General features: G+C 37.7%; 1 protein-coding gene across 1 annotated transcript in view; it reads right to left on the bottom strand.

The window, feature by feature from the left end:
* Positions 1 to 27,450, bottom strand: part of Trim44 (tripartite motif containing 44) — a 127,902-nt gene that overhangs the window by 82,159 nt on the left and 18,293 nt on the right. The window contains exon 2 of the mRNA XM_076847062.1: positions 24,647 to 24,724. Coding sequence (XP_076703177.1) covers positions 24,647 to 24,724 — 78 coding nt within the window. The remainder of the gene's footprint in view (positions 1 to 24,646; positions 24,725 to 27,450) is intronic.

Genomic DNA, 27,450 nt, shown 5'->3' with positions numbered 1-27,450 from the left:
ATATGTGTGTGTATGTATATATTTACATACACACACAAACATTATATATGTGCATCTACATATAAACCTACAGTAAACTGAAAGTTGCACTTTGTAGACAGTCTTCCGATATCAAAGAAGATACCTATTTTTTGCTGAGCAAACCTGAGTTTTATTTCCCATGAATGAGAGGTTGAACTAACAGGAAAAGGGGAGGGAGGGGGATAGAAAAAGGCCCTTAAATTAAAGTCTAGCTGGTTTTATCACTATGATCACAGTAAAGTTTTATATCTAGGTACCCAGACTCCTAAATTAAATGTCAAATACAATCCTGTACTGAGAATGAGAAGCATGGCTGCTATGGGAGAGCCCTGACAGCTCCACTCCCCTCTCCTGTTAGCTGCATAATCAGCCCTTCAAGCTTTTGGCAGAGTATATTATCAAGTTTCCTGTCAGTACAGAGAGGAGATGGAACAGGGAGAAAAGAACAACATAACATGTTAATTTTATTAAGTATTTAAAGCTCAATTCCTTTGCTTTCTAAAACAATGCTCCAGCATACCAGGCAACTCAAAAACCATGCGTGCTTTAGTTTTAAGATGCCTATAGTCAATGAAAGCAGTGGTTCAATAAGGAGCCTGGGGCCCCCAAAAGGAAGAATAGTGAAAGGGTAAAATTGCAGTGAAAAGGAAAACAGGAAGCAGAAAGGAGACAAAGACTCTCAATGGTATTTACTTTAAAGTAGGGATATATCTCCTAATCTCTCTCTTAAAGGTGACTTATTTATTTTAATTTGGCACCAGGTAGTTTTGCTATCTGGAGTGTTTGCGCTATAATAATAAACATAATTGCTTCTTGTTTTTATTGATAATATCTGAACTCACAGCTGCATACTTCCAAGACAGATACATCTGCCCTGACTTACACAAACAATAGAGCTATGCTGAATTAATGCCAATTACTTGAAGGAGGTAAGGCCCAGAAAGCAAGCAAGCAAGCAAGCAAGCAAGCCATTGAGCCAATCATCCAGCCACACCAAGGGAACCCAACTGTGGAGGTTCAACTCAATTTATCTGCATGTCATTATAACTCAAGAGGTATCAATGGCCTTTTAAAACCCATAATCTATAAGTATCACTAATCTTGCGAAGTGTTAATTGATCAAAGTATAGAATCTAGTTATTTATAAACAAGCCTTTTCTTAGGAAGGCTTGAAGGGTCTCTTGAACTTTGTAGCAGAGGTACTGCCCCCATTTCCTTGTCCTTCTACTAGAAGTAGTGGTGGTTCCGAGGACTAGGAGAGGGTAGCAAGCAGTGACCATTTACAGAATACTGTGCTAAGCACCCAACATGGATCATCTCATGTAAAAGTCTAACAACCTATGAAGTAAATTCTATAATCCCCTATTATGTAGATGAAAAAGCAAAAGCTTGAGAAATGGAGTTGAGCACAGGATGTGCCAAAGCTGCAGAGCTGTCAATACTGGAGTTGATGGGGTGGCGTTGGGGTCTGATTCCAGAGCCTAAGCTTTCTAATAACTGCAATACACTACCTCTTTTTGCCAGAGGCTAACACCAGGTTTCTGACCCTCATCCTTGTTGAGAAGAAAAGAAATAGCTACTCTCCACTATTGATGCTTCAAGTGAAGGGTCAAAAAAAGTGATTCAGGTAGTATTTTCCTTTTCATTCAATGGCTTGAGATATAATTCACACATCTTACAATTCACCTCCTTAAAGTACATAATTCAGTAGTTTTTAGTATATTCCCAGATCTGTATAAGCATCACAATCAATTTTAGAGCATTTCCATCATCCCCAAAGAAAACTTGCACCCATTAACAGTCACACACTCCCTTCCCCTCAATCATAAACACCGTGTCTATTTTTATCTCTATAAATAATTTGCCTAATATGGACATTTCATATGAAGTGTAATCATATAAATCCCATCTTTTAGAAATAGCTTCTTTCACTTATCTATGGGATTCAGGACAGGATAACCCCCTAAATATGACCACAGGAGACCAGTATATGCCATCACAAAATGTGCCTCATTGGTGCTATTTGGACCTGATTTTTTTTTACACAAGGAAAATTACCCTTTTGTAAGGGAGGTTTACACTTAAACAACTTAAATATGCATAACATACTGATCCTTGCTTACCAAATTTTCCTGAGCATTCTCCCATAACCAGCCTTCCCTCTATGGTATTTAAGCAGGAACTCAAGGCACTTCTTTGGGATTTACTTTTTTCCTGGACATTGTGCTAAGAGCCACAGCCAAGTAATATGATGCATGGCATTTTTGGTTGAAAGGTGATGCCAGCTAGCCATTGAGATGATATGATTATGTTAAGATTTGCATTCATATGGATATTGGACTCCTGCTGTCCACCTCCACCTGCTACGGGACTCCTGGAGAGTTCCCATTGGTTGGGGAAGTGCGGTAGGAGGGAATTCCGGAGGAGGAACTTCCTCTTGGGATCCAGGAGAAGGCTGCGTGGGTAGATCGGCAATCTTCCCGAACGTACGGAGCATTGGCAGCAGTTTCAAAAAATAAAGTTTGTTCCTGCTTGAGTGGCTCGTGATTTTGTGCCCAGCCAGACTGCGGCAATTGGTGGCCCGTGCTGGGGATGCCTGAAGCTTGGAGGTGAGTAAAATTGTTCGCCCCTGAGGGAAGGCGAGAGAATGGGTGACCATTTCAAAAAACAATGTGTTCTTGTTTTGATTTATTTTGTTTTTGTTTCAAGCTGCCTATCCCTAGAATTTTCTCAGGCAAACTGGGAAAAATGGTTGGCTCAAGGTTTGAAGTTGTTCAGCCCTGAGAAAGAGAAAATTGATACAACTATTTTTTGTTCCGTTTTTGTTTTATTCTGTTTCGGTTTTGTTTTATGCTATCTTATTGGGTTGCGTTACCTTTATAGTAGATTAGAAACTAGTAAAAAACAAACCGAAAGACTGTTAAGTAAATTGTTAGAGGTCCAGACTATGGTAGAAAACATGTTAGGTCAAGCAAAAGAGAAGCTCTCTCGAGCTAGTCAGACAGAGGAAAATTTGAAGGAAGAAAGCTTAGAAGAAAAACAACCATCAGGCGGGGAATTACAACAGGAGGCTGCTACTAACTCCATTCTATCACAGAGGGCGTAATTCAACCAACAGCTCCATCTACAGCTGAGCAGCCCTCAACTCCCGTAGTTGATGGATGGAATCCTGAGGCAGAACCCCAAAGATTAGCATGCCCTGTACTTGAGCAGGCAGGAGGGCAACGAATTCACCGTGCTTTAGATTTCAAAACAGTGAAGCAATTAAAGGAGGCTGTAACAACCTATGGGCTGCAAGCACCCTTCACTGTGAGCATGATTGAATCCATTACCAACTTGGACATGATGCCAGCAGATTGGGCTAACATGTGTCAATCTGTGCTAAATGGAGGACAATATTTGTTATGGAAGGTTGCCAATGAGGAATTTTGCATGGAGACAGCTAGGCGAAATGCAGCAGCCAGTTACCCTCAAAGAAATCTAGACATGTTGTTAGGAAAAGGACCTTATGAGGGTCGACAGCAACAAACTGAATATGATCCTGGCGTATACGCACAAATTGCTGTAGATGCGGTTAGGGCATGGAAAACTTTACAGGGGCATGGAGATTTACAAGGACAATTATCTAAGGTAATACAAGGAACTAATGAACCTTACGCTGAATTTGTAGATAGGCTTATTCAAACAGCTTCTAGAATATTTGGGGATACAGAACAGGCAATGCCATTTATAAAACAACTGGCTTATGACCAAGCAAATCATTGCTGCAGAGAGGACATTAGACCATTTAGACATGAAGATTTAAACACATATATTAAATTATGTAAAGACATTAATGAACAAGGGCAAGTCTTGGCAGCAGTACAACAGGCTTTAGATGCCAGGCCAAAAACATGCTATAATTGTGATCAAAAAGGACATTTTAAAAGAAGTTGCCCCATAGGAGGAGGGTTTAACAAAGCTAGGTATCAAAGAAATAGAATACCGGGTATTTGCCCACGATGCCATAGAGGGAGACATTGGGCTAATGAATCCCGTTCTCAAACCACCATAGAGGATATTCCGTTATCAAAAAACGGACAAGGACCAAGTGTTTACCATGATATCGTGGAGAAAGGCATCAGGCTCCACTGCCAAAAAACGGACTGGAGGGCCCAATGCTCTGGGGCCCAAAAACCACAAGTATACAGGGCAATGGAGGAACCCAGCAGTACCATCAGGGTAGTACCCAGGACAAATTATCCATTAAATCCCTCATCAGACAAACTAGAGGGAGCATAGGGTTGAACATCTGCGCCTCTGCCAGAGCAGTACTAACTCGAGAGATGGGAGTTCAAATCATTCCCACAGGAGTAAAAGGACCTCTTCCCCAAGGAACAGTAGGCTTATTATTGGGACGCAGTTCTTCTACACTAAAAGGACTTTTGATAAGTCCTGGGGTAATTGATCCCGATTATGAGGGTGAAATAAAAATTATAGCTAGTTCTCCAAGAGGTATATTAGTAATTTCACCAGGAGATAGAATAGCACAGTTATTAATAATACCCAGCCTGCATGATAAATTTTTCAGTAGTACTATAGAAAGAGGTTCCAGGGGATTAGGCTCCACAGGTGTAGATTGGGCTATGCTGTCTTTAAATTTAGATTCTCGCGCCATGCTAAAAATAAATATTCAAGGACATGAATTTAATGGGCTACTGGATACAGGTGTAGACCTTAGCATCATATCTCGTCAAGATTGGCCAAAACATTGGCCATTACAACAAGCCACTCAAACGCTTCGAGGCCTAGGAGTGGCGAATAATCCCCATAGAAGTGCAATGGTATTAGATTGGAAGGATCCTGAAGGATGTGAAGGAACTATACAGCCCTACGTATTGGATCATCTTCCTATAAATTTATGGGGACGAGATGTCCTAAATCAATTAGGTTTGACATTAACAAATAACATCAATCCTAACGCGCCCACTACTAGGTCTAGACAAGGCTTTAGGAAAGAAAAAAGATTAAGAGAACAAGAACAAGGTATAGCAGCACCAATTCAAATAGATCAAGGAATAAATAGACATGGATTGGATTTTCAGAAAGGGCCACTGAGACAATCAAAATTACTTGGAAATCAGAAAGACCAGTGTGGGTTTCTCAGTGGCCCCTGACTAAAGAAAAGATACAAGTAGCCCATGACCTGGTCAAACAACAATTAGCGGAGGGACATATACAACCTTCCATATCTCCCCATAATACTCCCATTTTTGTCATTAAAAAGAAATCTGGTAAATGGAGATTATTGTAAGATTTAAGAGCCATTAATAATGAGATGGTTATTATGGGAACTGCTCAATCAGGGATTCCCCAATTGTCTGCTTTACCAAAAACCTGGTATGTTTTAGCTATAGATATTAAAGATTGTTTTTTTTCAATTCCAATTCATCCTGAGGATAGTCCACATTTTGCATTTACTATCCCTGCACTAAATCATGAAGGTCCTGATTAGAGATATTAATGGAAAGTACTCCCTCAAGGGATGGCTAATAGTCCAACTATGTTAACAAAGCAATCCAGCCACTTAGAAATCAAAATCCTGAACTACAAATATTTCACTATATGGATGATGTGTTATTGGCACATAAAGATAAAAACACATTGCTAGAATGTTATGCCACACTTACAAATTTATTAAAAAATTATAAATTAGAGATAGCAATATATAAAGTACAATTAAATCTTCCAATTAATTATTTAGGAGTTCTATTATCCTCAACCATGGTCCGTCCACCAAAAATTCAAATACGAGTAGATCAACTCAAATCACTTAACGACTTTCAAAAGTTATTGGGAGACATAAATTGGATAAGGCCTTATCTAGGCAAACCAACAGGAGAGCTAGGACCTTTATTTGATATCCTAAAAGGTCCATCAGATCCAAATTCACCCCGCATGTTAACGCCTGAAGCAAGAAAGGCATTAAAAATCACTGAAACATATATGGAAAATATGCATTTGGATAGAATTGATATAAGTGTGCCTTTATTATTTATTGTACTACCAACAAAAAATATTCCTACAGGAGTATTTTGGCAAGAAGGTCCATTATTGTGGATACATTTATCTTATTCTCCTAACACTATTCTTACTAGGTATCCTGAGGCTGTAGGACAATTAATACTCAAAGGAATAAAAGCAGCAAAGGGAGTGTTTGGGATTTCTCCCAATAAAATTATTACTCCATATACTATGGATCAAATTAATGAGTTAGCTAATGAGTTAAATACTTGAGCAATAATCATGTGTAAATCTAATGTTTCATTTGATAATCACTTACCATCTAATCCTTTGCTGTCTTTTTGGTCTAAGCATCCTGTAGTTTTTCCAAAGATGACAAGAAAAACCCCTATCATGAATGCTCCAAATATAGTCACTGATGGGTCAAATAATGGTACAGCAGCAGTAGTTACCCCTGATCAAACTTTTACATTTTAGTACCCAAACAATCAGCTCAAAAGGTAGAGCTTAATGCAGTATTACAAGCTTTTGTGATGTTTAAAGATTCTGTATTTAATTTATTTTCTGATAGTCAGTATGTAGTTAATGCTATAGTATCCCTTGAAGATGCTGGTAGGATTTCCCCTTCTTCTACTGTTTTCTCTTTGTTTTCTACTATACAAAGTCTAATCTGGAACAGAAAAGATCCATTCTTTATAGGACATATCAGGGCACATACAGAATTGCCTGGAGCCCTTAGTTTGGGCAATGAATTAACAGATAAATCTACACATGACATACATATTTTCTCCACAATAGAAGAAGCTATAAATTTTCATAAAAGGTTCCATGTCAATGCTAATACTTTACAAAAGCGTTTTAAAATAACTAAAGAACAAGCCAGACATATAATAAAACAATGTCAAAATTGTGACATTTTTACCACAAGTTAATCTTGGAGTCAATCCTAGAGGACTAATACCTAACCATATTTGGCAGATGGATGTCACACACTTGCCAGAATTTGGAAAATTAAAATATTTGCATGTTACAGTTGATACTTCTTCCGGATTTTTGATGGGCTCCCTTCATGCCGGAGAAAAACCTAAAGATGTTATAGCTCATTGCTTACAAAATTTTGCCACTGTGGGCGTTCCAAAACAGTTAAAAACAGATAATGGTCCTGGTTATGCTTCTACCTCTTTTAAACAATTTTGCTCATCATTTGGCATTACTCACATAACAGGAATTCCATACAATCCACAGGGACAAGGCATAGTTGAAAGAGTTCATCAAACTATTAAAATGTACTTATTAAAACAAAAGGAGGGAATTGGAAAGAGGTATATATATCCCCCAAAGATAAACTTAAAATAACCCTTTTTACTCTAAACTTTTTAAATTTGGATTCATCAGGGCTTAGTGCTGCGGAAAGACATTTGTATCCAAAAAATGTACATAAAAAATCTAACGTACTTTGGAAGGATATTCTAACAGGACAATGGAAAGGTCCTGACCCAGTGATTGTCTGGAGTCAGGGCTCTGTTTGTGTGTTTCCACAGGGAGAACAGCAGCCGATTTGGATTCCAGAAAGATTAACCAAAACAATTTCTTCAGATCAAAAAGAAGATGATTTGACTCAAATCCATAACAGCTGATATCCAGAACTCCAGCTTGGCTATTCTTACATCTGCGACAGTGATTAACCAGGATGCTTTTTTCAATATCTATTTTATTATTGCTTTTTCCCACATCATAAAGTTCTATTTTATTTTTGAGCTCATACAGACCTAGGTTAATGTTTTTCTGATCAGTTTTATTTTTTGACTGTGGAGTTTTTAAACATTGCAATGGAGATTTCACCTAGGTAAAGCTACAAGGCCTTTACTATTGTCTTATGTGTTGCATGTTACGTGTGCACACTTCTGTTTTGTGTTGTATGTCCGTATGTGTGTATGTCCATATATCATATATGAGGAGCGCTCATGAATAAATGGATCCGAATTTTTTTTTATTATTCTCGTGATTTTAATGGTTTAATTTAAATTGGGTAAACAGCTGTTGAGGATTGTTTTAATATGTGTACAAATAAGCAGGTTAACAGATCTGTTTGTTTACTTTCACCTTTCCTTTTCATTATATTTAATAATTCTGTTCAGGATAATGTAAATTGTTCAAAAAATTGTTTTCTTAGTACCTGTTGAAATGTTACATAATTTTTTTTTAGCATCATTGTCAGAATTCCTATATTCATCCCAGTGCCAGTGAAGACAAAGATGAAACCAAACTACAGTTTCTTTGATAGTTATCACAACAAACTGTATAAACTGATGCATCAATGAATAATAACTCAACAAGTAATGCTCATTCAAGGAGTCGATTTATTTTGGGAGGATATGGACATATTGATAGATTCCTCCGCTTTAAACTGCTTACAGAACTTGCCTGGACTATGTATCACTTGTATGCATTGTGATCTATCTGTTGATGCAGCGAATTATGGTAGTGCTGGCGTATCTTTGCTGATGTGTCACCAGTGTTGCAATTTTTCCTAAAGAGCCATCAATTGACTTGGTGTCATGGCATTTCTGTATCCTCCTCTCTTCTACTAGTGATGGTCTAATTTTGAGGGCCAACAGAGGTGAGGCAAAGAACCTCACCCCCCCACTAGTGCATAGGCCTATCCACAAGTATGGCTATATGCTGGACAGGTAGTCAAGTGAAGGGTATGATCCAATTGCAGTGGTATCAACCTAAGACAGGAGGCTGACGCCTAGAGGTCAGTTTTCCAATGACGGGTAAGAACCATATGTTGAATTGGACAAACCTAACAGGCACACTCCCTAGCCACATTGCTTGTTGCTTAATTAAACAGAAGGGGGGAGATGCTAAGAGCCACAGCCAAGTAATATGATGCATGGCATTTTTGGTTGAAAGGTGATGCCAGCTAGCCATTGAGATGATATGATTATGTTAAGATTTGCATTCATATGGATATTGGACTCCTGCTGTCCACCTCGGCCTGCTACAGGACTCCTGGAGAGTTCCCATTGGTTGGGGAGGTGCGGTAGGAGGGAATTCCGGAGGAGGAACTTCCTCTTGGGATCCGGGAGAATGCGGCGTGGGTGGATCGGCCATCTTCCCGGACGTATGGAGCATTGGCGGCAGTTTCAAAAAATAAAGTTTGTTCCTGCTTGAGTGGCTCGTGATTTTGTGCCCAGCCAGACTGCGGCAACGTTGGTTCTACATGTTAATAAAATTCTGGTTTTTGATAATCTTTCTTTGTTAAAAAGATCCATCCCAATTAAGAACTCTGATGGTTAGAGGAGAATTATGTTTCTTTCTCTACACCATATTTCCAAAGGTCATCCATGTTATAGCATCTATCAGTATTATTTCATATATATATATATATATATATATATATATATATATATATATATATATATTAGTTGTAGATAGACAAAATCCCTTTTTTTTTAATTTTTATGCTGTGCTAAGGTTTGAACCCAGTGCCTCACACATGTCAGTGCTCCATCACTGAGCCACAACCCCAGACCCAGTACTATTTTTATCACCAAATAATACTCCATTGTATAGATAGATCACATTTTGCTTATCCATTCACCAACTGATAGATATGTGGGCAGTTTCTACTTTCTGGAGAGAATGACTAATGTTGCCATGAACACTGGTATGTACATTTTTATGTAAACCTGTTTTCATTTCTCTTGGGTATATACACAAGATTAGCTGGGTCATATGGTAAGTCCATGCATAATTTTTAATATATATATATTTTTAGTTGTTGATGGACCTTTATTTATTTATTTTTTTAAATGTTGCACTGGGGATGTTACCCAGTGCCTCACACATGCTAGATAAGTGCTCTACCACTGAGCTACAATCCCAGACCCATGCTTAAGTTTTTGAGGAACGGCTTTTCCAAAATGACTGCACCATTTCATATTCCCATCATAAATATATGAGGGTTCCAACTTTTTTACATCCTCACTCTTACCAAGAAAACTATAGAGCTGTACCCCTGAAAACTGTCAACCTGATCTGGCTTTCTTACACTTTTGGCTTTCCCCCTGTTGGTATTTCCATTTCCTCATTTGTCAAGTGGTAGGACTAGGGCAGGTGGCCTCAGCTTTCCAACTGAGCCGGATTCAGTCACCATATATAAGATATATTGAACAGTGGGAAGGCTGATGCTATGAAACTGGTAGTTAGGGCTGGTTACAGGACTAAGTTACAGGACTAGGAATTCAATTTTATAATAACAGTTTCCACTGTGCCTGAATTACTTTAGACCATTATTGCCAAGTCTACCAACAAAACAAACAAAAAAACTCTCACAGAATTTGCTTGTGACATTAAGAAAAAATGCCTTATTAAGTAAAAATTTCCATTTGACAGTAATGGCAGATTGGCCTTCAGGATTCTAGTTTTCTAACGGGGCTCAAAGATGGATGGAAGTAGATTCAGATTATTAAAATGTATGCATCTATAAAGAATGCTATTAGATTACAAAAGCAGATTTGATAAATAAAACCATATATGTGTTCTATGGTTTATAATATAGTTTATAATACAATTATTAAATAATACCATTTTCAGTCTGAAAGGCAAAGTAGCATAATATTATCCCATTTTTCACATATTTCTCAAAATGGGGTCACTGATCATGTGCATCACTATCATCTAACTTCTCAAAAACTACTGAATTATGTGCTCTAGTTGAGGCTCAAGAATCTACATTAAAAAACTCAAAGTCTATAAACTGCAGCAGGTTGCAGAAGAACAGGTGCTTTTTTTCTCTTTACAACTATCTGTATTTTCCACATTTTTCCATAGAAAATGTATATTATTTTTATAACTAAAGGATAACAAGAGAGAAATTGTTTTGTGTTGATAAAGGACTAGGAATGGGAAAGGAGGGAAAAGACCTGTTTCTCCTTTCTGATGCCCAGGTGTCTAAAAGATGAAAAGGTGCCACATTTGCTTCTGGGTAATTTCATGCCTCAGAGCCTAGATTGGACATAAGAAAGCCTGAATATTTTCCCCAAATGGTGTCCTTCATCCATCAGGTCAAACTGTTGAAGCACTTGCTTCAGTTTTTCATTTAACCAGGGTTAAATTCTCTAGGCATTATTGTTCTTTTGCCATCTTCCCATGTTTTCTGTTGGAAAAGACCATTCACCAGTCCTTGTGCTCTGGAATAAAGGAAGTTATAGCTGAAAGATCCCAGTAAAGCAAAGTAAAAGAAGAGTATGAGGTAAAAATAAATTGCGAAAGGCGGTATCACTAGAAATGGCAGGCTATATGTATGTATGTCTGCTTGTTCACAGATTCAGCCCTAGTATGGGGGTAAAGAACATGTAATAGGACAAATCTGAAGCTAAGTTCTAATCTCACCACTTACGGGCAAGCTACTGAACCCCTCTAAGTTTCAGACTGCTCATCCATAAAACAGGACGAATTTTTATTTTCATAAGGTTGTTGTAACACATAATGCAGAATAAGCATTACAGATACAAGATAAACACATGTTCTCCAAGATTCTCTCCTTATGATTTTTTTTTTAACCAAAAGCACAGAAATAGGTCAAAAGTTCTAATAACCCTCAACCAAAGGAACACTGTTATATGTAACTATTACTTAGCCATCTCAATTCTTTGCTTCAGTTAGTTGAATAAACACTGCTCCAGTGAATGTTCCTGTCTTAATGGCAGGAAAGAAGCAGGATGAAGCCTAGTTTGGTCCTGTGAATAACAAAGAATATGAACACTAACAAGGATTCAAATTAGGTTTTGCTTATATTCATTATCATTTGTAGGTGCAAAACTATAATTTTTGACATTCTGATTAGTATAGAAGAGTGAAGTCCTGGGCTATTCCATGCCAATATCATCAATAAATGAAAAATGATTATAAAGTTATTTTGAAATTACAAATGCCATATAAATGTTAAATAAAAATAATAAAGAAAACCTTTCTCAGATTTATTTAAGTAATTTCATGTTGCTAGATAGTTCCTTGGTTTCATACTTCAGTAAGAACACCTCTAGAATTTGGAGACAACAACAACAACAACAAAACTGCTATATTTTAGGTAGTCTTAGTATGACTAGATCCCATGTTCAATCCCACTCCAGTCAGAAAGAACAATGTAATCCACTTGGATGGAGTTTTAAGATGCTTCTTTTTTTGAAAATAATTTCTTATAAGGTTGTATGAATCTGAGACATAACTGTGTATGTTTGCTTCAAGCCTAACAGTTATAGGAAACAACAGCACATTTTAGAGGAACAAAAAGCAATCAATATATGGAAATAACATAGCAGCTGATATTAACTGCATAATAAGAGGTTAGTCTGATTGAACTTAGCATGTTATGTTTTTGGTTCAATGATTTCAGAGAACTGGGGAAGGGAAAGGATGGGGAGGGAATCAATGTGTTTTCAGAACATTGGTTTCCTCTGATAAACTATGAAAGATAATGGTCAGGAAAGTTGTGACCTTACATTTCTTAAAACTCCAGACATGTGTACACACATACAACCAAAATTAAATCTCTAATTTCCCTAAAGCTTAGCATAAACCTAAGAAATCTACAGATAAAAAGTCTGCCTTACAAAGGGATGCAGTGGCACGTACCTATAATCCCAGGGACTTGGGAGGCTGAGTCAGGAGGATCCCAAGTTCCAGGCTAACCTCAGCAACTTAGAGAGCATAAACCTAAGAAACCCTATCTCAAAAAAGAAAATAAAAAGGGCTGGGGATATAGTTCAGTATAACACCCCAAGGTTCAATCCCTAGTACCCCCTTCCCGCCCAAAACACTGTCTTATGCAATAGATGTTTCTGAAAGTTTGGGTAGAAAAAAAAGTTTTTGTAAACTGAATCATGTCAAATACATTTGGATAGTTTGCTATTTAAAAGACTACTTCCTAGTAATCCTTTTTTAAAAACTAATGATTGTTATTAAAAGTAATCATCCACAATGAAGGAGATTTTAGATGCCTAGAGATATACCCCTTTAGAAAGGGCTCCAATAACATACCTGCATATGACTTCACTGGGTCCTTTGCCCATTACTCAACCACCACTAGTGGTTGGGATTTGATGTTTCCTGATATTTCTTTGATTTCAGGGGACTCAGTCTACTTCCAAATCATGACATAGGCTTTGATCATCCTCCTAAATCCTGACCAGAACCCCATTCCCTCTTTTTGGCTTTGCTAGTCTTTTGAAAATAATGGTTTAAAGTAATCCTGTCCTCTTAGGCAGGCTGAGCTGACTTTTCAATCCATTTCCCTTTCCCATTAACTATTCTTTTGCTATCTCTGCTTGATTTATTTGTTTCATAAGACTAAATTTTTATGTATTTCATTTTCTTGTAAATCAGTCTTATCCAGGTTCTGACTACTTGTTGAACAGAGTTTAAAAAGAAATCAAAATAAGAATGAAGGAATATAGCCAATGTCCAGCAGAATGGTTCCCAAAGTGTGGTCCCTGGGGCCACAAGAGAAATGAAAATTCTCTAGCCAGCCCAGATTATGGGAGTCAAAAACTCTGGGAATGGGCTCAACACTCTGTACTGTAATAAACCCTCTGGTGATTTTCGTACACACTAAACTTTAAGAACCACTGGTCTGGAATAAATGAAGGGTCTGACAACTGTCTAAGATAAAGTGAGGTATCTCAATAGGAAGAATTAAGTCTATATTACTGATACAGAAGAATTTGTTTAAGATATTATGCATAATGTAAAATGCAATCACAAATTTACAGGTACAGTATGACCTTTGTAAAAAAATTTTAAAAAGGAAAAATGTCTACAAGATTATAGACCAAATTGTTAATGTGCTTAACTTGAGGGGAATTAATTTTACTTTTCCTTTAGGAATATTTGATTTATTTTCATCTATAAGCATACATTGTTTTATAATTTTAAAAAATGTTTAATCTAGGCATCTACCACTACTCTATGGAAAAACTCTAAGTTAAAAATTAACCCAGCCCCCAGCAGACTTCAGTGTCTGGACTAATCAAGCTCTGTGATGCTTTAGGCAATTTTAAAGGAAGTGATAGGGAGTGCTCAGTCCTCCATGACTCAAATCAGTGTTTCTATGGAATAAAGCCACTACACCTAGGAAATAATAGGACATAAAACCTGAGAGATTCTTTCCTTCTTAAATAGGCCAACTCAAAAAGGGTATGATAGGATGCTTTGGGAAAACAGAACAGACCAAAAACTTAAGGGTTCTCTTAGAAGACACCAATTTATTTCCTGGGAAAATTTCATTGTTATAGAAATTATATACTTAAGTGTCCTATTTTTTACCCTCCTTCCTGACCTGACAGTCATTCTGCAATTAGGTTCACCTTTCTTCAAGCTGGCTTCAAGTACATAAAGCACGTATGTGATAGACTACGAAGAGTCTCAAAGGTAAAAGGCTGGTATGTGTGTACACACATATTCAGGATCAAATCAGGTGCTTAAAATATCCTTTAGCTTATGGTGCACCAGGGGGAATCTCTGAGGCTTCCACAGATTCCTCTCATCCTTCTACTTAATCATTTCAACGCTGGCAAGTGGGTCATTAGAAGCACTACATGTTTTCATAAAGGAAGCTAGAGTACTTTATCTATATCATCTTTCCTTCTTCACTACCCTGCTATAAGCACATGGGTGTGGCAAAAACAGAAAATATACCTCTCTCAGCATAATGGTTCCCTCAGAATCCAGAGAAACATGTAAGAAAGGCTTTCAGTGAGCTTTAAAAATTAATTGGTTAAGTCTGGCATGGTGGTGCACGCCTGTAATTCTAGCGGCTTGAGAGTCCAAGGCCGAAGAATCACAAGTTCAAAGCCAGTCTAAGCAACTTTGCAAGACCCTAAACAACTCAGTGAAACCCTGTCTCAAAATAAAATATGAAAAAGGGTTGGGGATGTGGCTTGGTGATAAAGTGCCTCTGGGGAAGGAAGGAAGGAAGGAAGGAAGGAAGGAAGGAAGGAAGGGAGGAAGGGAGGAAGGGAGGGAAGGAAGGAAAGAAGGGAAAGAAGGGAAGGAAGGAAGGAAGGAAGGAAGGAAGGAAGGAAGGAAGGAAGGAAGGAAGGAAGGAGGGAAGGAGGGAAAGAAGGAAGGAAGGAAGGAAGGAAGGAAGGAAGGAAGGAAGGAAGGAAGGAAGGAAGGAAGGAAAGAAGGAAAGGAAAGAAACAAACAAAAAAAAATTGTTCATGTAACCATGAACAATTAATTGGTTCATGTTCACTAAAGAAAAAACTATTTATAGTACCTGCCCTTGAACACTGAGTTATTAGGATAGTTGATAAAGTTTACTTAAATTTTTCTCTGTTAAAATATTCACTACCTCCAGAACCTTAACTACACCAGAAGACAAAAGATAGTATTAATGCCCCAATACTTTCAATGGCATATGAAAACAGAATTATTTTGTAAATTGGTGGCCACAGCTGCCTTCTGAAGATTCTGTCACTGTCTCTGTCTCATATCGTATTTTAGCTTAGAAAAAAAAGGCACAATGTGAGTAAATACGAGAAGAGAGACAAAACCTAGTGCTTAGTTTGTGGCATACCATAAAACAAAGAATACAAGCATGGAGTCAGAATTTGAATTTCACCTCTACATCATACCACATTTGGGGCAAATAACTCCACCTCTCTAAGCCTCAGTGTCCTTATCGACAAAACAGGGATAATAACTATTTTACAGGGTTGTTGCACTAATCTAAAGTATATAAGGGGGGCTGGGGCTGTAGCTCAGTGGTACAGCGCTTACCTAGTACATGTGAGGCACTGGGTTCCATCCTTAACACACAGAAAAATAAACAAATAAAATAAAGGCATTCTGTCCATCTACAAGTACCAAAAAAAATTTTTTTTAAGTATGTAAGGGAAAAGGGGAATGAGAAATTAGTGTTTAATGGGCTCAGAGTTTCAGTTTGGGATAATAAAAAGATACTGGAGACATACAATGATGATGGATGCATAACAATGTAAATGTACTTAATGCCACTGAACTGTACACTTAAAATGATTAAAATTTTGTGATTGCTGCTGCCTCTGATTCCGCTGCTTCCAGCCTGAGGTTGCCTGGAGGACTTCTTTCTGGGCTGCTGCAGAAGCCACTGCTGTGCCCAAAGATCTCTTCTCTAGGTACTGCCTTGGTAATCACCGATGTGATTTCCCAGGCTACCTCCATGGTCACTGCCGCTGAAATGAGTCTCCTGTCAATCATGGCTACCTCTGATTCCGCTGCTTCCAGCCTGAGATCACGTGGAGGTCTTCTTTCTGGGTGCTGTTGCCACAGAAGAAACTGCTGCCCCGGATGCAACAGAAGCCAACACTGCTGCTGATACCCGAAGATCTCCTGGTGATGCTGTCTCCATAGCTGCAGTTGCAGCTGCCTCTACAGTCACCCCTACTACTGACCCACTGCCTGCTGCCAACAACCTCTGCCACTACTACTGCTACCATGGCCTAGAGGACTGCTCTGAAGGAGACTCCAGGTTTGGCTGCACAGAGCTATACCCATTTTGGGACACCAGTCAGGGCCTGGGCCTTGGGTGCTAGCAGGTTTACCACCACAAGAGCCTCTGTCTGGGGATTCCAGCTGGGACCTGCAGACCCAGTATGGGGGGTGACTGCCTGAGGTCTTCCTGCTCAGAGTGCTGGTGGCCCTTGTCTTGCTGCTGCATCTTGGGGTTGCTCCTTTGCATGAGTGTATCCCTGTTGGTCTCTCTGAAAGTAGGAGCAGCACTGAGATCTTGGGACTGCAGTGTGGCAGAGCCTGAAGAATCTGAAGCCCAGATTGGTGGAATAGAGACTGGGTCTGTGAGGGCTGATCTGGGTTTGGAGATCCCAAGAGACGACAGAGACAGGGCTGAGAAACTGTTGAACACTGACAGACACAGTTCAACTTTCCAGCAAGATTTATTTTATTTTATTTTTTGATTCACTAATCTCTCTACGATATTTGGAACAGGATGTTTTTTATTCATCAGTGTGTGGAGGACAATGATATATGAATGGTGTTTTGCATTTCTGTTGTATTCTTATGTCTTTATTTTTTTTTCTCTTTGTTTGTATTCTTCCTGTTACTATTTTCTTTCCAACTTTTTTTCCAAAAGTCTATTTTCTTTTCAACTGTTCTCCAAAAAAACAGTCAATCTCTGTTGGCTCCTCTTCCACTCTTCCTGTGAATTTTTACTTCTAGTTTCTCTCTTCCTCCCTCGCGAATATTGCATATTACACTACCTCTGTTCTCTCACCTACCATCTGAAATTGTAAATCATTTTAACAAATTTTCTGTTTGTACTATAGATAGTTATTGAACTCATCACTTTGGTTTAATGCAAGAAAGCAGAAGATGCCTTAGTGGGGAGCTATTAGATTTAAGGCTATATAGTGTGTACACTGGGTGCTGTTGATATTGGTCTTACCAGTAAAGGTGAAGTGCTGGAAACCTTCAGGGACATTACAGGACTACAGGGTAGAATTTATCCTGCCTTAGAGCCATACTTTTAGATGGGCAAATGTGGGAGGCCATCCTCGCACATGATTTGAGTTACCTCCCTGGCTGGGTGAGAGGCACTTAGACATAGCTGTGTTAAGAGCTTTCCCCAAACTTTCCCAGGTCCGAGGGCTTGTCCTTGCAGAGGTGTGTCTGGCCATGCCCTGCAGAACAATCGTCGCCACTGACCTTGGGATGCTGCCCCCCTTAACCTTCATTGGATGGGATTTTCCCTGGAATTTTTTGTTCCCCAATAAAAGCCTACTCCCTGGTGTGTTCGTTCTCTCTCTCTCTCTCTCTCTCTCTCTCTCTCTCTCTCTCTCGATAGTCTCTTCTGTAAACCTTGCCACCACATTAGGTGGCTGGAGGCGGGAGCTAGGAGAAGCCATCCTGGAGCTGGTATTAAAGGTAATAAGAGTCTTGTCTCTTTAATTTAAAACTCCCTAGCAATTACTCATGAATCGAACCTTCTTTCATGAAGCCAGCGCTGGTCGCGTGGCAGAGGCAAACACACTAACAACATGAAAAAACAAGGGAATAAAGGGCCCCAAGCAAACCAAGATGTTTTAACAACAGAAGCCACCGATAACATGGTAGAAGAAATGTCCAAGAAGGAGTTCAGATTGTATATAGTTAAATTGATATATGAAGTAAAGGATAGTATGAGGAGTGAAATCAAAGAACAAATACAGGAAGTGAAAGAACACTTCAATAGAGTTAGAGATCGTGGGGAAAAAAAAAAAACAAGCAGAAATCCTCATAATGAAGAAATCAGTAAACCAAATTACAAATTCAATAGAAAGTATCACCAACAGACTAGACCACTTGGAAGACAGAACCTTAGACAATGAAGATAACATATATAATCTTGAAAGTAGAGCTGAACATGTGGCGAAGATGTAAGAAACCATGAACAAAATATCCCAGAATTATGGGATAACATGAAAAGACCAAATTTAATAGTTATTGGAATAGATGAAGGAGTAGAGATACAAACCAAAGGAATGCACAATATTTTCAATGATATAATAGCAGAAAATTTCCCGAACCTAAAAAAATGAAATGGAAAATCAAATATAAGAGGCATTCAGGACCCCAAATGTACAATATTACAGCAGACCCACCCGAAACACATTATAATGAAAATGAGTGACACAGATAATAAAGATTAAAATCGTAAAGGCTGTGAGAGAGAAAAAAAATCCATTAATATAAAGAGGGAAATCAATTTGGATCTCAACTGATTTCTCAACCCAGACCCTCAAAGCTAGGAGGTCCAATAATATATTTCAAGTTCTGAAAGAAAATGAATGCCAATCAAGAATTTCATATCCATCAAAATTAAGTTTCAGATTTGAAGATAAAATTAAAACATTCCATGGTAAGCAAAAATTAAAAGAATTCACAACTAGAAAGCCTACTCTCTGAGCATTCTCAACAAAATATTCCATGAGGATGAAGTGAAACCAGCAAAGAGAGGATCTACACTAAAGGGACATTCAACCAAATGAGAAACTGAGACAAATCAAAAACCAGAAATAAATTAAAATGACAGGGAATACAAGTCATACCTCAATAAGAACCTTGAATTTTAATGACCTAAACTTATCAATCAAAAGACACAGATTATCAGATTAGATTAAAAAGCAAAACCCAACAATGCTGTCTTCAAGAGACTTACCTCATGGGCAAAGACAACCACAGGCTGAAGGTGAAAGGATGGAAAAAAAACTTATCACTCATATAGACTGTGTAAACAAGCAGGGGTTTCTATTCTCACCTCAGATAAAGTAGACTTCAAATCAAATCAGAAGAGACAAAGAAGGACACTTCATACTTCTTAAAGGAAGTATATATATATATGCAATTATAAACATTTATGCCTCAAACAATGGAGCACCTATGTACATCAAACAAACCCTTCTCAATTTCAAGAGTCAAACAGACACAATACAATAATACTGGGTGATTTTAACACACCTCTCTCATTACTAAACAGATCTTCCAAACAAAAATTAAATAAGAAAACAATAGAACTAAATAATACAATCAATAATTTAGACTTAACAGACATATATACAATATTTCATCCATCTTCTTAGCAGCACATGGCTCCTTCTCTAAAATAGACCATATATTATGCCACAAAGCAACTTCTGGTAAATACAAAAAAGACAGAGATAATACCCTGCATTTTGTCAGACCACAATGGAATGAAATTAAAAACCAATGATGAAATAAAAAATCAAAGCTATGTAACAAATAGAGACTAAATAATGCACAATTGAATGATGAATAAATAGTAGAAGAAATCATGGATGAAATTTTAAAAATTCTTAGAGGTAAATAAGAACACTGATACAACATATCAAAATCTCTGGACACTATGAAGACAGTACTAAGAGGTAAGTTTACTGTATTGAGTGCATTCATTAGGAAAATAAAAAAGTCTGGGCTGGGGTGTAGCTCATTGGTAGAGCGCCCGCCTCACATAGGTTCGATCCTCAGCACCACATAAAAATAAAGATATTGTGTCCAACTACAACTAAAAAAATATTTAAAAAAAAGAATAAAAAGTCAACAAGTAATGACCTAACACTATATCTCAAAGACCTAGAAAAAGAAGAGTAAATCAACACCAGAAGCAGTAATAGACAGGAAATAATCAAAACCAGAACTGAAATCAAATCAAAACAAAAGAAACAACTGAAAATATTGACAAAACAAAAAGTTGGTTCTTTGAAAAAATAAATAAAATAGATAACCCCCTGGCCATGTTAATGAAGAGAAAAAGAAAGAAAACTCAAATTACTAAAATACAAGATAAAGAAGGAAATATCACAAGGGACAAGTCTGAAATGCAGAAGATAATTAGAAACTGTGTGAAAATTTATACTCTAATAAAATAGAAAATATCAGAGAAATCAACAAATTTCTAGACATATGACCTATCCAAACTGAATGAGGTCATACATGATTTAAACAGATCAATTTCAACTAGTGAAATAGAAAACACCATCAAAAGCCTACCAACGGAGAAAAGCCCAGGACCAGAGAGATTCTCAGCCGAGTTCTACAAGACTTTCAAAAGAAGAATTAAAACCAATACTCCTCAAAAGTATTCCATGAAATAGAAAAGGAGGGAACTATTCCAATCATAAAAGGAGGGAACCATTATGAGGCTAATATGACCCTGATACCAAAATCAGACAAAGACACATCAAGGAAAGAAAACTTCAGACCAATATCCCTGATAAACATAGATGCAAAAACTCTCAATAAAATTCTGACAAATTGCATACAAAACATATTAAAAAGATAGTGCACCACGATCAAGTGGTGCATGACTGGTTCAACATATGGAAATCAATAAATGTAATTCATCATATTAATAGACTTAAAAACAAGAATCATATGATCATCTCAATAGATGCAGAAAAGGCATTTGACAAAATACAGTAAAAACACTAGAAAAACTAAGGATAATAGGAACATACCACAACATTGTAAAAGCTATATGCTGGGAGCCAAGTAGGTATGACAATTTCCTTGCCAGCGTACCCCATGTTGCTTAGTGGAAGGACTCGTGGAAATAGGACATTTTGCAGTAACATTGCATGTAAGGTGACCTTGCTCAAGGACCAGGGCGGATCCGGGTTTAGGGCGGTTCCAGGTTTAAGATTATTCCTGCTGGGAATAGGGCGTATCCTGCTGCCTGAGTTCCTCTTGAGTTCTCAGGGATTCAGACAGTATTCTTTGGGAGACAGAAGCCCAGTGGGTGTGTGGATTTGGGCAGAGAACGTGGATTTCCCCAGAACGTGTTTGTAGAAGGCCGGTGTGAGATCGGGAATAAAGAATTGCTGTTTGAATCTACAAAGCTGTGAGTGGCTCGTGATTTGTGCCCAGCCAGACTGCGGCACTATATATGCTAAACCCAAGGCCAGCATCATTCTAAATGGAGGAAAAACTGAAAGCATTCCCGCTAAAAACTGGAACAAGACAACACCACTTCTACTCAACATCATTCTTGAAACTCTAGCCAGAACAATTAGACAAAAGAAAGAAATTAAAGGGATACAAATAGGTAAAGGAGAACTCAAAAACTATCACTATTTGCTGATGACGTGATTCTGTATCTAGAAGATCAAAAAATTCCACCAGAAAATTTCTAGAATAAATAAATTCAGCAAAGTAGCAGGATATAAAATCAACACCCATAAATCAAACACATTCATATACATCAGCGATGAATCCAATGAAAGAGAAATTAGGATTAAAAAAACAAACAAAACAAAAAAAAACCCTGAGAATCATTCTAACAAAAGAGGTGAAAGACCTCTACAATGAAAACTACAGAACACTAAAGAAAGAATTTGAAAAAAACTTCAGAAGATGGAAAGATCTCCATGTTCCTGGATAGGCAGAATTAATATTGTCAAAATGGCCATACTACCAAAAGCATTACACAGATTTAATGCAATTCCTACTAAAATCCCAATGACATTCTTCATAGAAATAGAAAAGGCAATCATGAAATTTATTCAAAAAAAATAAGAGACCCAGAATAGCTAAAGTCATCCTTAGCAAGAAAAGTGAAGCAGGAGGCATCACAATACCAGACCTTAAACTATACTACAGAGCAACAGTAACAAAAACAGCATGGTATTGGCACCAAAATAGACTTGTAGACCAATGGTACATAATAGAGGACACAGAGACAAACCCACATAAATATGGTTATCTAACTCATATTAGATAAGGGTGCCAAAAACATTCACTGGAGAAAAGATAGTGTCTTCAAAAAATGGTGCTGGCAAAAACTAGAAATTCATATGTAGCAGAATGAAATTAAACCTCTATATCTCACCCTGCACAAAAATCAAGTCAAAGTGGATCAAAGACTTAGGCACTAGAACAGAGACCCTACGCCTAATAGAAGAAAAAACAGACCCAAATTTTCACATAAGCCTAACATCTGACTTCCTTAACAAGACTCCTAACGCTCAAGAAATAAAATCAAGAATCAATAAATGGGATGGATTCAAATTAAAAAGTTTCTTCTCAGCAAAGGAAAAAATCGATAACGTGAAGACAGATTGGGAAAAAATCTTCACTACATGCACCTCTGATAAAGCATTAATCTCTAGGATATATAAATACCTCAAAAAACCTAACACCAAAAAACCAAATAACCCAATCAATAAATGGGCTAAGGAACTCAACAGACACTTCAAAGAAGAAATACAACTGATCAACAAATATATGAAAAAATGTCCAGTATCACTAGCTATTAGAGAAATGCAAATCAAAACTACTCTAAGATTTCATCTCTCTACTGTCAGAATGGCAATCATCAAGAATACAGGCAACAATAAATGTTGGCAAGGATGTGGTGAAAAAAGTACACTCATACATTGCTGGTGGGACAGAAAGCAATGTGGAGATTCCTCAGAAAGCTTGGAACGGAACCACCATTTTATACGCAAAGGACTTAAAATCAGCAAACCACAGTAATGCAGCCACGTCAATGTTTATAGCAGCTCAATTCACAACAGCTAAACTATGGAACCAACCTAGGTATCCCTCAATAGATGAATGGATAAAGAAAATGTGGTAAATACACTCGATGGAATATTATCCAGTTTTAAAGAAGAGTGAAATTATGGCATTTGCCAGTAAATGGATGGAGTTAGAGAATATCATGCTAAGCAAAATAAGCCAATCTCACAAAACCAAAGGCCAAATGCTTTCTCTAACATGTGGATGCTAACTCACAATAAGGTGGGGGCTAGGGAAGAACAGTTTTAATTTAGATTAGGTAGAGGGAAGTGATGGGAGGAGAGGGGATGTGAGGATAGGAAAGACAGTAGAATGAAACAGACATTATTACTTTATGTATATATGTGACTACCTGACCAATATGATTCTGCAACATGTACACTCAGAAAAATGAGAAATTATATCCCATCTATGTATGACATATCAAAATGCATAAATGCATTCTACTGACATGTAAAACTAATTAAAACAAATAAAAAAAATTTTTTTTAAATTTTGTTATGAATATTTTACAATAATTATGTAAGGTACCTAGCCCACTCTCAGTAGGTACTCAAGAAATGCTAGACCCATTCCCTTTATAAGGAATTCAGGGATAGGGTGAAGGAGACAGGAAAAGTAAAATAAACTAAGATCCTTTCCCTGTTTTATTGTGAAAGGCTTTGAGTCTCAGGCAGAGCCCAGCTGGTCCTAATACGTGGCAGTACCACATTAAGTGTCTCAGAAGGAAGGAGAAAGGAATATGAGTTAGTTATAATTCCTGCAGCATGTTCTGTTCCCACTCCACCTCCACCTGGGTATGGCAAACCCTAGAATATCAACCCTCCAGCCCCCAACACCCTGCCCCCTCCAAAAAAAAACTAGACACTTAAACTTCAAGGTCATGAGAACAAAAGGATATTCAGTGGCAGCTGGCTTCAGTACATGGGGGAGAGACAAGACTTTAGTTCTGAACACCAACTGGATGGGTCCTGTATCCTGTTCCAGTCCCAAGCGTTATGCTGATCAGTATCTCAAATGCCTTCAGTTGGATTTATATACACAGGGGATAGAAATCTCAAAAGTCAAGTAAACAAATATTAAAAATGCATTTCTCTACAGTTATAATTAGTGATTATGTATTGTTAAGTCATAAAATAGGAGGGAAAACATGACATATCTACAAAAATATCAGAATACTGATTTTGATGGGTAGGCTTAATTAGATCTTTTTTTTGGTGGGGGAAGATATAGGGAAATGAACTCAAGGGCACTTGACCACTGAGCCACATCCCCAGCTCTATTTTGTATTCTATTTAGAGACAGGGTCTCACTGAGTTGCTTAGCACCTCACCTTTGCTGAGGCTGGCTTTGAACTCACAATCCTCCTGCCTCATCCTCCCAAGCTACTAGGATTATAGGTGTGTGCCACCGTGCCTGGCTTTAATTAGACCTTAATGTAATGTTCAGAGAGATGATCATTAACATTCCTCAAATGTAGCTCAAGGAGAACAAAATGCTTGGGGTACCAACATCCAATCAATTTCAAAACAATACTTACTTTAGGATCTGAGCTCTTGAACTTTAACCTTTCCACCAATTCTATCATGGCTGCCTTCAGTCCTCCTGAGTCTTTGCTCTAGAAGAAAGAAAAGTCAAGGGTCACTGGAGAGCATTTTGTTTTTCTCTTATAAACAGAATTTCAGAGGACAATGAAACGGAAAGCAATTTTTTCTTCTTATCATCCAAGAGAACTGAACAACTTAGGGAGACCTGCACTGCACTGACCCCTTCCCCTTCTCTACAGACAAAGAGGGTTAGGACATAAATTGCCCAGTGACCTGAAAGAACTGCTAGAATGAAAATTAAATGCAATTTGTACAGGCTGACTCACTGCTTCATCTCAGACTCAACTGTGCTGGTGTTCACTGAAGGCCAAAGCCCTGCAAAAGAAATTTGCATCTTATGGCCTACTGATTTTTATTTTAAACTTTTATGTATCAGTGACAGAACTATGCAATACTAAATATTCTTATAAAAATAAATGTGATGAAAACCATCCAAGATTAACAGAAAACAGAATTACAATGTGCCAGTTAAGAGTACAAGGTTTTTGAATCAGACAAATAGAGTTTCAAATCTGAGGTTTATCAATGACTAACCAAAGAAAATTACTGAATTTCTCAAAATCTTCTAAAAAACTGGGGAAAATAAATAGGTCATTATGAGGTTTAATTGAAACAGTGTTTGCACAGTATGTGGCACATAGTAAATGCTCCAAATGTCACCTGTTGTTATTACAGTGTAATGATTTATAGCAGTACAGTCCAACAGAAATGTAACAAGAACCCTCACAGGTAAGCCTGTATATAACTTAAATTTTCTTGTGGCTACAATAAAAAAGTGAAAGTAATTTTAATGTATTTAATGTAACTCAGTATGTCTAAAATATTATCATTTGCACTATGTAATTTCAATATATTACATTTTTTTCCGCACTAAATCTTTGAATTTTGTTTTTTCACACCTATAGCCCAATTCAATTTGGGCCACATTTCAAGTACTCCAAAGCCACAGAAGGCTAGTGACTATCATGTTGGTCAACCCAAACTTAAGAGTTCAGACTGTACAACCATATTGCCAGATTCAAATCTCAACTAGCTGTGTGATCTTAGGCACATCACTTAGCTTCCTTGTGTCTGTATTTCTTTACCTATAAATTGGAACTAACTATAGTAGTACCTATTTCATAGGTATGTAGTAAGATTAAATAGTTAATATGTCAAGATTCACAGAACAGGGCCTAGCACAGGGTAAACACAATAGGAGTATGAGATAGTTTTATTATTACTCTTTGTCTCTCTCTTGTTTTAAAAGTTCTTTAAAGGTAAGAACTACATCTTTTATATCTCTGTCTCCTGAGCCCAGCATAAGAAGGCATTGTAAAAAGCCTGGTGCACAAATGAACAAACTTAACCTTAAGACATGAATGTGCATTAATGATAACGTGTGTACGCACGTGTGTCATTATCTGCAATTTTAAGAACTACTTTATTTTCTTATCTCAACAATTCTGTTGCACAGGGTATGACCATTCATTTTACCAGTGAAGAAAGGAAGGCATAAAGAAATAAGAAGAGTCAGGTGTGGTGACATACATCTGTAATCCCAGCTACTTGGGAGGCTGAAGCAGGAGGATCCCAAACTCAAGCTTGCCAATTTAGCAAGAGCCTGTCTTAAAAGAAAAAAATGAAAAGGGGCTGAGGATGTAGCTCAGTGGCAAATGCTCCTGAGCTTAATCCCCAACACCACTGAAAAAAGGGTTGAGGGGAAGGTGGGCTGGATATGTAACTGAGAGTTAGAAACACTTGCCTAGTTTGTGCAAGGCCTTTGGTTTGATCTGTGGTACCACAAAAAAAAAAAAAAAAAAAAAAAAAAAAAATTTATTGTCATTTTTATAGGGGAAGGGATGATAATAAACAAACACTACAACTATCTCTTACTCAAAATTGGCCTCTAGATCATTGAGGAGATTTATAGAGCTAATTTCAGTTGCTCCAAAACAGGAAATACTTAGTAAGAACCACTGAAAGGATTAAAATACATTAAATGTTAAATCTTTCCCCTCCCAATCTACTCCTTCTCCCAAGTCTACATATGAAAGCAAAAGTCAAATGTAACATGACTATGACCAATATCTGCTTTAGATATGCTTTCTGAACAGATCACATTTCTATGCTAACTATGGTTCTACATTGTACTAATTTCTACTTCTTAAAATGATTGCAGAAATTAGGGGAGTTATAAACAATCTTTAATCTCTATGGTCTCAGAAAAAGACAGCTGGGAAAAGGAATCTAGAGGTCACATATGAGGGAGTGAGAGAGATCTGAAGTACCTAAAAAAGGGTTAAGTTGTCAGACAATCCTGCTTTTACCAGATGATCAGACAATAAAGCCTGTCTAGTGATATCATTCCTCTACTCTGCTTCTCATTGGTTGAACAAGCAGGTCATTTGTCCCTGGAAAGCTCTCTTTCACTCCATCCCAGCTGCCAGCACCCATTTTAAACTCTTCAGCAAAAGCCTAATGTGTTATGACTTTCCCCATGGCTCTAAAAACAGAAAGGAATGTAGCAAACTGGGCCTTGAACCTTTCAGCAAAACAGAACTACGGAAGGAATTCCTAAGAAGCAGACAGTCTGTTTGCAGGCAGATGTGCCTTGTACAGAAAGATAAGGGAGCCCTTCACCTTCTTTCATAAAAATGCAGAGTGTCAGCAGAATCCTTCCTCCTTTACACAAAGCACAGGCGGCTTGCCTTCGCCTAGGGACAGGCAGCAGCACCTGAAGAGCATCTCCAATCAG

Source organism: Callospermophilus lateralis, chromosome 2 (genome assembly GCF_048772815.1).
Source record: "Callospermophilus lateralis isolate mCalLat2 chromosome 2, mCalLat2.hap1, whole genome shotgun sequence".
Classification (NCBI taxonomy): Eukaryota; Metazoa; Chordata; class Mammalia; order Rodentia; family Sciuridae; genus Callospermophilus; species Callospermophilus lateralis.
The sequence above is the reverse complement of the archived record's forward strand: the minus strand, read 5'-3'. Positions and strand labels throughout refer to the sequence as shown.